The sequence below is a fragment of the Netta rufina genome (assembly GCF_964035555.1).
Source record: "Netta rufina genome assembly, chromosome: Z".
Taxonomy (NCBI): domain Eukaryota; kingdom Metazoa; phylum Chordata; class Aves; order Anseriformes; family Anatidae; genus Netta; species Netta rufina.
Window position 1 is genome coordinate 72,545,978 of NC_140126.1, and position 10,266 is coordinate 72,556,243.

The 10,266-nt window shown below is 41.0% G+C and overlaps 1 protein-coding gene across 1 annotated transcript; it reads left to right on the forward strand.

The window, feature by feature from the left end:
• Positions 1 to 1,061: 1,061 nt before the first annotated feature.
• Positions 1,062 to 9,959, forward strand: LOC311221534 (V-type proton ATPase subunit S1-like protein; the record flags this gene model as incomplete). The annotated part of the gene is made up of 6 exons (XM_084305597.1): positions 1,062 to 1,139; positions 2,038 to 2,124; positions 3,612 to 3,853; positions 6,811 to 6,861; positions 7,902 to 8,145; positions 9,657 to 9,959. 6 exons carry the CDS (start codon positions 1,062 to 1,064, stop codon positions 9,957 to 9,959), a joined length of 1,005 nt encoding a protein of 334 aa, XP_084161723.1.
• Between the last annotated feature and the right edge of the window lie 307 nt (positions 9,960 to 10,266).

The window sequence follows — 10,266 nt, forward strand, 5'->3', positions numbered from 1 at the left end:
ATTTGAGGCTGCTCCATGTTTCTCTTCTGGTGGCAATGTGATGCTCTCACACCTGCCTGCCATTAGGGATGCTGTGGTGGCAATTAGGTTGGTGTCTCTCCTGCTTGAAGCCCTCCCATATTCTGGTCTTTGCACGCATCATTTCAAGTATTTTAATGGGTTTGAAAGCTGGTAAGAAAGCAAGAAAAGAACAGAGAAGCACATTCCCATGTGAAGTGGCTGTGAGGAAAGTCCTCTCCTCTTGCCTCTCTGCCATCCCTCGTGGCCTGGAGGCACTGCATGCAGGGGGAGGCCAGCGCATGCAAAGCTCCTTCAGGGATATACTGGGCTGTGAGTGTGGGAGGGCTGCTGGCCAGTGTGCCCACCTGCTGGGGGTGCTGGTGGTGGGTGTGAGAGTGGACATGCTGCATGAGATAGGCAGATCAATCCACAGTAAAGAGCTGCAGGTCCTCAGGAAGCTGCTGTGGTGTGGAGGGGGCAGGAGGGGTTGTGAAGGTGTTACCTGTGACTCAAAAAGTGGAGCCTGGTCCTAATGGAGAGCCCCCCTTGGTGATGTGGGTAAATTTGCTGGACTTGATTCTCCAGTTCAGGAAAGCAGATCTTACTTACATCAGCTTAAGATGTCTTTCTGAACTATACCAAAGAAAGAAAATCAAAGGCTGTAAATTTTGTGAGCCTGATAATTGTCACCTGATACGTGCCTCACTTGCTCCCTGCCTTGCATGTTGACTTCCATGGGATTTGAGATTGTTTGGAGCCCTTCAGGAGCCGTCTTTAGATGTCCATATGTCCAGGCTCAAGGCGTGCTAGCCTGATACATTTTTTCTGTCCTGGAGCAGTTGGATGTGCTGCTCCTGATCCTCAGCAGGGCCTGGGGTGCGTGCAGTGTTATCCTGGTGCACCCTGCTTTTGGGCTGGAAGTGTTTCAGTTCCTCTCATCCAAAGCATCTGGAAGGCTGCTCTCCATCAACCAGACAGTGCCGGTAGGTAGGTGCTGCTGCCTGTGGTCTCTGGGAGCAGGCACAGCCCTCTGGTGGTTGTGGAAATGTACAAGAGGAATCATGAAGCCTTCGGTTGATATAGTAAGGACATGGGAATGCCTGAGAGGAAAATCCACATCAGGAACCTCTGAAAATGAGGTATTTTTAGCCTGCGTATACTGTCTTCAGGATTGTCTTGTCCTGTTCCTGTGACATTAACCAGCCAGGGATCTGAGTTACATTTTGAGTGTTTTATTGATTGAACATTGATTGAGCAACAGGAGTTCTTACTAATAATCTTGCTGCAGACTTCAAATCCAGATTCTGTAAAACAAATATTTTTCTCTTCTCTTCCAGTTCACGTGTGTTTTCAGACCATGATACTCTGCAGAGTACTGGTAAGGCTTTCAGTGGGATGAATACCTGGATACTGTCTCTGTTAGTACAATTTTTTCATTCCCAGCTGTTGCTTCTTTTGGTATTAGTGACTGTTGTCAAATGTTTTGTCAAAGCATATCCATGTTTAACAGATAACCTTTAAGGGATTTGCCTGTTTGAAATAATCATGTACTGACTGAGTCTGTGACATAGTGAAAATAGGGAAGGAAGAAGGATTCACTCTTATTTATTTATTTATTTATTTTTATTTTTATTTTTATTTTTTTTGGTAAACAAATGAAAAAAGTTAAATGTTTAAAGAATGGAGCTATAAGAGTGTCTGTGAAGTGATTTCTCACCTGTGAATCTTCACTCTCCTGGCAACCAGGCAGTCCATGAGTTTATTTGTCAAAGGTTTCCATCTCTGTTCGGTTCAGGGAAAGAAATTCTCTGTAAAGATGGTAAGATATTCAATGAAAATAAGAGGAACCTTGTTATATGATAAAGGTAAACTAAACTGGAAGATGGATATTTTGAAGGCAATATTTACATCAAGCCGAATATTTCCTAAAACAAAATCAGTTATTCTGAAAAACATATTTTGTGCATGGCTGCTAACTATTTGCATCAGAACACGCAAAATTATGCTTGTATGAATGATTGAATGTTTTCTTCATAGGCTCATAAAACACTTTCATCTGCAGGTCGACGCTACGATGGTGATGTGAAGCCAAAATTTATCGTAAATCAAGTAGCAGTTACACAGGTAATTACAGAAAGAACTCTATCTGTAATCTGTAAAGTATATATATATTTGTCATAATATATTGCAATCTTTTAAATTTATATTATTAAATTAATCTGTTATTTACAAGAAATAGGCAACAAAATTCTCTGAATCATTGTGGTACTGATTCATAACATGCATTACAATATATCTTCTGCTTTTCTGAGACATGAGGTAGGACTTCTACTGCCACCTCTTGTGCTGATTGGCACTGGGTTCAGGCACAGGGTCATGTTAAAAGAATCAAATCATGCTGCCTGTATTTTGTGCAACTCCATTTGGCTGCAGTAGCCAGTATTTTGCTTATATTACTTGTTACTAAAAGAATATCTGAGTCAAAACTGGTGTTTGTTTAAATTGGGTGGGAGTTACTCCTGAGTCCAGCTTGTAGGTTTTGTTAAAAACTGAGGAAGAGGCTTCCCTGTCAAAAACCCTGCAGTTATACAGCCTAATGTAAATACTTGGTTGATAAAATCTCTTTCATTCTTACCTTGCTTTCTGCTTGTTGCTGTGAGTACTTACTCATTTTAATTCCTAAAGCAGTCTTGTGCCATATGTAAGGTCAAGTATCAAAAGGGTCTTTCAGGGCCTGAGCTGGGAGACATGATTTGCTAATCTTAACAACAACAACAAAAAAACATCTCTCTTTAAGCTAAGACAAAGCTTTGGGGCTTAACTGTGTCCCTTCTGGAGCCTGATAAGATGGTGTTTATGACTGAAACACAGAACACCTCTCTTGTTCATATATGATTTGAATTTGCTCAATGATATAGCTTGCAAAACAGCCATGCAGATGTTACATGAATTATTATATGCAGCTAGGACCTATGTACAGCTGGCAAAGAGTTGGTGTCTGGAAATCTTAGTTTCAAATATGAAAATTACTCTTACCTTTTGAAACCATTTCTGAGTCCTAACTCACAGTCTCAAATTACACTGCCTCACAACCAAATTGTCTTTCTTTGGCTCAAAATGAATAGTATTTTTTCTGATGTCCAGAGAGGACGTGGAACCTGTAGTTCCCAGGATTCAGTCTTATGAACTGCAGCTGGCCTACAGGGCATTCTGCTGTGGTGAGCAGCTTGTGATTCTATCATTGCTTCAACTTCTGATATTGGGCAGCTTTGTGTGTGCTGGGGTGAGACGGGAGCATGCAAAAAATGTCGTTTTCCCCAGTGATACTATGCTAGAGCAACTAGAAGAACAAATCTAACTTACATTGGCTCTCTGGGCGGTCATGCTGGAGCTACAGGTCTGCATGGTGCACTGCCAGTCCCAGGGTAGGAAGGGGTTTGCTAGAGACCTTTCTGCTCCCTCAGTTCAGTACTGCTGCAGCTGAAAACTTGCTCCAAAGGTGCTTTCCAAGTGTTGACCTTACTTATTGTGGTAGGATGGAGAGTAACTACTGAAATGCCCATCTTTTGATACTTTTTTTTTTTTTTTTTTTTTTGTGTGTGGCCCATCAGGTTGTCAGCTACAACTTGAGCAGGAAAGAACAGCTAGAAAGAGCATCCTGGAGGCCGTTCACCCCCAGCCACCACAGCCCTCTCAACGTCACGGTTAACGGCACACCCTGCATTCTCTTCTGGGCCAAGAGGATCATGATTAAGTTTGAAAACCACACGCAGCTGGATTTGACTGAGAAGACGTTTGGTGTCCATGCAACAGTGGATGTTGGAGATTCAAACTGCAGTGAAGACAATGCGATGTAAGATGCTAGTGAAACTAGTACCAGATAACAAGTCTAGTAAATAAATACTGAAGGAACAAGCCTTGTAATATCTGGTGTCGAGCCCTGGTACCTCAGGGGCAAGCTCCTTCCTACAGTGGCCTGACATTGCAGGCAGCATGGCAGCATGGGTTATATACTTTTGGACCCACGTATTTGGAGACAGAATTGGGTAGTCCCGGGTCCCATGATATGATTTGTGAGTTGCTGAATCTGAAAGGTGAATTCGCTAGAGTTTTATGTGTGACCTGAAGGGTCTCCAAAAAACCTGGAATCTGCATCCCAGTCTGTCACGCATTACTTCAGCACTAACAGTTCAATGCCTTGCTCCTGCCTAACGTGAGTGAGAATATATGTTAAACCTAACTAGATCCCAAATCCTCCAATCCTATGGCCATACTAGAAAAGCAGGTTCTTTTTTATCTCCTTTGTAGTGTACCCTAAAAATTTTCTTCCTCCACGTACTATACTGTTTGGCTCCACATCTTATACCAGGTTGCTGGTTCCATTCTGGTAGTCTAAAAATTAGGCAGTGAACACCTAAGTTGGCATTTGCTGAATTTTCTTCACAGTGTATAGTGCTCTGTTTTGGACTTGTTGCTAAAACAGTGTTGACTTATGTTTTGGTGGTTGCTGAACAATTTTCAGCCTTCTGTCCTTCATTTATGGAGCTCTGTCCTAACAAACAAGCTTTCTCTCTTTGTATCCTCTCCTGTCCCACTGAAGTGGAGATGGGCAGTGGGTGAGAGTGGCTCTGTGGGGCTTAGCTGCTGGCTGTGGTCAACCCACCACAATGCTGTTCTTGCAATGTTCTTGCCTGATGCAATGTATTGGAAGATATTTGGGAATTTGTAGAACACACCATACATTAAGAAAAGCTACAGGAAGAATCAGGAAACAGAACTTTACAGGATGCCCTTGGCATGCCTTCTATCCGTGTAAAAAACATGTCTGATGTTTGATCTCAAAATCTGTGAGTCCGGAGTGATTTTATCTGTCACATCTGACCTTATCATTCTTTCTTTTATGTTCTTTTAGTAATCTCAAAATAGGGACACAGGTGCTAAAGGCAGGCAGGACCTCGGTGCTTTGTTTGAAGCTGAGGTTAGAATTTTTTTGCCTATGTCAAGAGAAATACTGTGACTACTGAGCCTTTCCGCCTCTGTTCTGCAGAGAGAGGAAATTGCTACACCTTCACAATGGTGATGCTTTCTTACATGTTCTATGCTTGACTTATTTGGGATACCTAGAGAAAACATGAGTCTTAGTGACCTCAGCTCTTTGAATGTTGAACAGCACCAGTCCCAGTACTGTCCCCTGAGGAACACTGATCTGCACCTGGACATTGAGCCACTGACTGCAACGCAGTGTGACCATCCAGTCAATTCCTTATCCACCGTGTGGCCCACCTGTCAAATCCATGTCTAGAGACAAGGATATCATTGAGAGAGTGTCAAATGCTTTACAGAAGTCCAGGTAGATGACATCAGCTGCTTTTCCCCCATCCCCCATTGCTGTAACCCCATCACAGCAGGCCACCAGGTTTGTCAGGCATCATCTCCCCGTAGCAAAGCCCTGTTGGCTGTCACCAGTCACCTCCTTATTTTCCTTGTGCCTTAGCATGGTTTCCAGGAGGGTCTGCTCCATGATCTTACTGGGCACAGAGGTGACTGGCTGACCTGTAGTTACCCTTGTCTCCTTCTCTCCCTTTTTTAAAAATAGGGGTTATATTTCTCCTTTTCCAGTCGGTGAGAACTTCACTGGACTGCCACGGCTTCTCAAATATGATGGATAGTGGCTTAGCAACTTAGGCAGTGGATTATCTGGCTGAGTGCTCACATGATGAATTGCCCTGTTTTTCTCACCCCAGAAAAGTCTCTTAAACTTCTCTCATCTCCAGCCTTCTTTGTTAAGACAATCCTCTGTTGTGGCTTTAGATTAGCTTCCAAGCTGCTTTATACTGTCTGATCAATGCAGAGTAGCTGGAGCCAGGACATGGCCCCAAATGCATATGCATTTGCCATGTAAATATAGTAAACCAGCCCACGGGATTTCTTTTCACTTATTTATTTGTTTATTTATTTTAAGCACCAAGTTATGGATCAGGCAGCTATGCGTTTTCCTGTGTCTAATCCTCATCTGTGATATTGCTACCCTCAGTCCCTGATTTCCCTTTGTAATAAAACAAGGGATGGTCTAGATTCAGTGTATGGAATGTGCAGAAGACATCTACATGTTGTATGAAATCATACATCTATCTATTTGTTTTGTTTTGTTTTTTTCTTTAGCATTAGGTTCAAAAAGTCTTTCAGAAGCTGCATGGTTTCACTGTGTTCCATCTACACCGTGCTATGGTGCATTAACTCCTGAGATCGTTAAAGAGTTGTTGGGGAATGCGTGTGGAGCTTCATGTCCTAATTTACAGCGAACCTGCTAGTGCCTTTCACTTAAGTAAACTTAAGATGCCCATATTGACTGTACATAAGCTTTGTAGAGCTGCCTCACAGCCAGTGCATTTTTATTTCTCTATTGATGCACAAGTTTGAACTCAAAAAACATATGGATTTGTTATGCTCTAGTACCTAAAAAGAGGAGGATTATGTGTAGCTCTTTTTAATGACATACACTGGTGATACACGATTAAGAGATTGTATTATAGATTAGCCTTGTTGACTTGAGAAGGAGCACAGAGATCAAATAAAACCAATTATCAACCAAGGTTGGAAACAGTGGGATGTATGTCAAAAATTGATCTTTCAGTTCTGTTGTTTCTGGATAGTCTAGGCCTCATTCAAAATTTTTTCTTTTTTTTGGTACTGACTTTAAAGGTATACCGAGTAGAAGGTTTTATGTATGACTCAATCTTTTGTGCTATTTTTTCTCTTAAGACTTCTGAAGTTTTTATCTAGCCTGACATTACTTGCTTTTTGACCCAGGCTTTCTCTGAAGTTTGGAGACATTGGCAATCTAAAGGGACTTGTTATTAGGTAAGTTATGTGCTAAAGCAAAATGTTAGGTAATCACGTGTTAGTATCTATTGTTATGCAGTTGCTTGTGTAATTTTGGGGGGGGAGAGTTTATATAAGCAAAAATAACCTGGTAGAACTGTTGATTATATGGTATGTTGATCTAGTGGGAGGTGTTCCTGCCCAAGGAAGCAGGGTAGGAACTAGATTATCTTTCATGGTCCCTGTCAACTCAAACCTTTCTATGATTCTGTGGTATAACCAAGACACTTGCAGGCTGCCATTTGCTTGGCTATTCCATTTTATTAAGGCTTTTCTTCTTCCATGTTGGATTTTCTACTCATGAGAAAAGTTCAGATCATCTCATTTGAGTGGGATCTTCCCATGTCTGAGATTTTTGCTAACTCTTGCTAGTTAGTTAAACTTTTTTGGGGGGGAATTTTGTTGAAAAAGTTGATAGTATGGTCTGCACAGGCATGAAACTATGACCTAATTTAAGTATGCTTCTCAGTGATCGAAGAAAACAGTATTTCCTGATAAATAATTTTGTGTTATTATGTGGTTTATGTATTACCAAGACTGAAGCATAAGCCGAGTGTGTGTTGGATCGTATCACTATAGCCTTCAGTCTTCCACACCTCATCTGCTCATTCCAACTTAGTGTGTTATACTTAAAGTTTAGGCCACACAAGCATTTAGGGGTATGTATTGTAACTGACAGTGCTCTCTGTGATGCCAGTAGTCTGCTCTGGGACTGTGTGAAATTATAATATACAGAGACCAATAAATGTGCTGCAATGTAGGTAACAAAAGTGAAGTTTTCCATACGAACAGTTTAGTATACTTGGCATGAGCAACACATTTCACACCTTAAGCGTTCAGGAGCAAATTCTCACTGACATCAATAAAACTTACTCTGTTTACTCGTGGACTTTGGGTCATGTTGCAAAGTGATCACCGAAGTCTTGAGGAAGTGTCTTCTAAGATTGACATGTGAACTTAATGGTGCCAACTCCTGGACTTTTGATCTTACTCATTTTCTTCCCATACAATATTTTCAGATTCTTACTAACAACCAGCTATTACGAGCTGTCTGTTCAGAACTGGTTCAGCTTACACAGACTGCAGCTTCTTTACAACCACTCCGTACTGGCGACATTTAATGCAACAAGAATATATGCACCGGCGAGTTACTCCTTCCACTGTGAACATGTGAGCAGCTTGCAGAGATATGATGCACTCCTGATACCCAGCTCTGCAAATGATGTTTCAAAGCTTTGGGAAGTCACTTTTATTGATTTCCAGGTAAGGTGGAATTAAGCCAAATGGATCCCATAGGTAGACTGATGGGAAATTTTGCAATTAAGTGCCTATGAGCTATAGTGACCTCCCATGTACAGTTTATGGGATCTCCATAGAACATCAAATGGAAATTGAATAGAAATGAAAATTTAAATTATTGTGGTTGTACTCCTGTCAAAGGAGCTGTAGGGCTATATAGATTTTCCATAGTTTCTTGCTGGGGTTTCTCTTTCATGAGGGAAGTGAATTTAACTGTCGACATTAGATGTCTCTGAGCTGGGCTCTTAAAACCTGACATCAACAGCAGCATCAGCCACCAAGTATGGGATTCATCTCACTCAACTTTTGAAGACTGGGTATTTTAACCTTTTGCCCTGGTTACAGTCACCTCAGTCTGCCTCTAAAGCCAGTGGATAATTCCTCTGACTCATCTTAAGTCCTTATTTTAGGATGAGATTAATCATGATCTGAAAATACCTGTATTTTGATATTTAGTAATAACTGAGCCCCAGATGACTGGGCTAGGATGTCTTGCTTTTAGACGCCTAAGTTTTAGGGGATGGTTCCCACCTCAGACTGTCTGATATCCCTGACTGAACTGTGTCCTTCTCTAGCTCACCCTTGTTAGGCATGTTTCATTGCCCAGAGCTGACTATTTCACACCAGACTCTGAGGTCTGTGAAGAAGGATCTTTTGTAACATCCATAGACCCCAATTTATTTATCTCCTTCAGGGCAAGAAAATAAAAAAGCAAAAACTTAGGCTGGAAGAAAATCCTTTTAATAAAGGAAAAGCCAAATAAGTATGTAAGTAAATAAATGCAGAGATGTGGGACCTGTGTTGGTAAATAGCTGAAAAAGGTGACTGGGTGAGAAAGTTGACCCCCTTTTTCTCCCCAGGTGATAAATGCTTGTGGACCCATTTTAGCAAAGGAGACAATCTTTGAGTGTGAACTGGTGAACTTCATGTTAGGACTGAAGCCCCAAATAAAACTTAGTGGTATTGTCTGTAGTTAAATGCAACTTCATGTAATTTTGTTGTTTCACTGCCATGTGCCACACACTCGAATCCGATGATAAAAATCTAAGATTAGGGTAGGCAATTGAGCATACCTTGTTTGGTGCATTGAAGTTGGTGCAGTTTGAAACAGAGAGCTTGGAGATTCTTCACAAATGATGCTGGAAATGCACAGTAAACTAGAAAGGTACGGTACCATGCTTACAATTAAATGTGACTGGGCTACCAAGAGAGATCATAGAAGGTTTTGTTTAAAATAAAAACTGCAAATCCTTTGGGCAGCAGAGTGAGGGGGATTAGAATAACTGGCGTTTTCTGGAAGACTGACCTGGATAAACTCCGAGCATTAACTCCAGCTAGCACAGCTCGATACAATTTTGTAACATGATGATATTAAATTAAAAGTTCTTACTGGCACCAGAGCAAATTCATAAAATTGTTTGTAAGCAGCACAACAAATACTTTGTTTAACATGAGCTCTTCTGTTCCCTTTGTAGATTCAAGGCTTTAACATTCAAGAAGGACATTTTGCCTATGCAAAAGATTGTGCATCTTTTTTCTCTCCAGCAATACTGATGGGATTGGTTATGTCACTGATTCTGCTGCTGGTTCTTGCCTATGCTCTTCATATGTTGATCCACCTCAAGTCTCTTGACAGGCACTATGAATGCAAAGCTTCTCCTGCCTATTTTGCACAAATGAAAGACAATGACATGGGGGATGAGAAAGAGCCACTGAGAAGCAGTGGAAATGAATCCTATGAACTTAGAAACCAACAGTTCTCTAAAATCTATATTTAGCAGTATGCATCTGTCTCAGTGAAACAATTAAAGTTTTTTTTTTTTTTTTTTTTTTTTTTGTGTGTGTTCTATGTAGTTTTTGCAAATTTTTCACCAACTGATGAAGGGAAAATAAGTAGCAGATTGTCTATCCAGTATATTTCTATTTTTTATTGTTAGCCATCTCCTTTGAAAGCAAGACAAGAGGAAAAAGCTTCCAATATGAGTAAGAGGTTTCATGTGATAGGAGTTTATTCCTGTAGTACAGAAACAAAACGCATACCTTTGCAGCCAGCTCACCAAGTCCTGAAGAGAAGAATCAGTAATG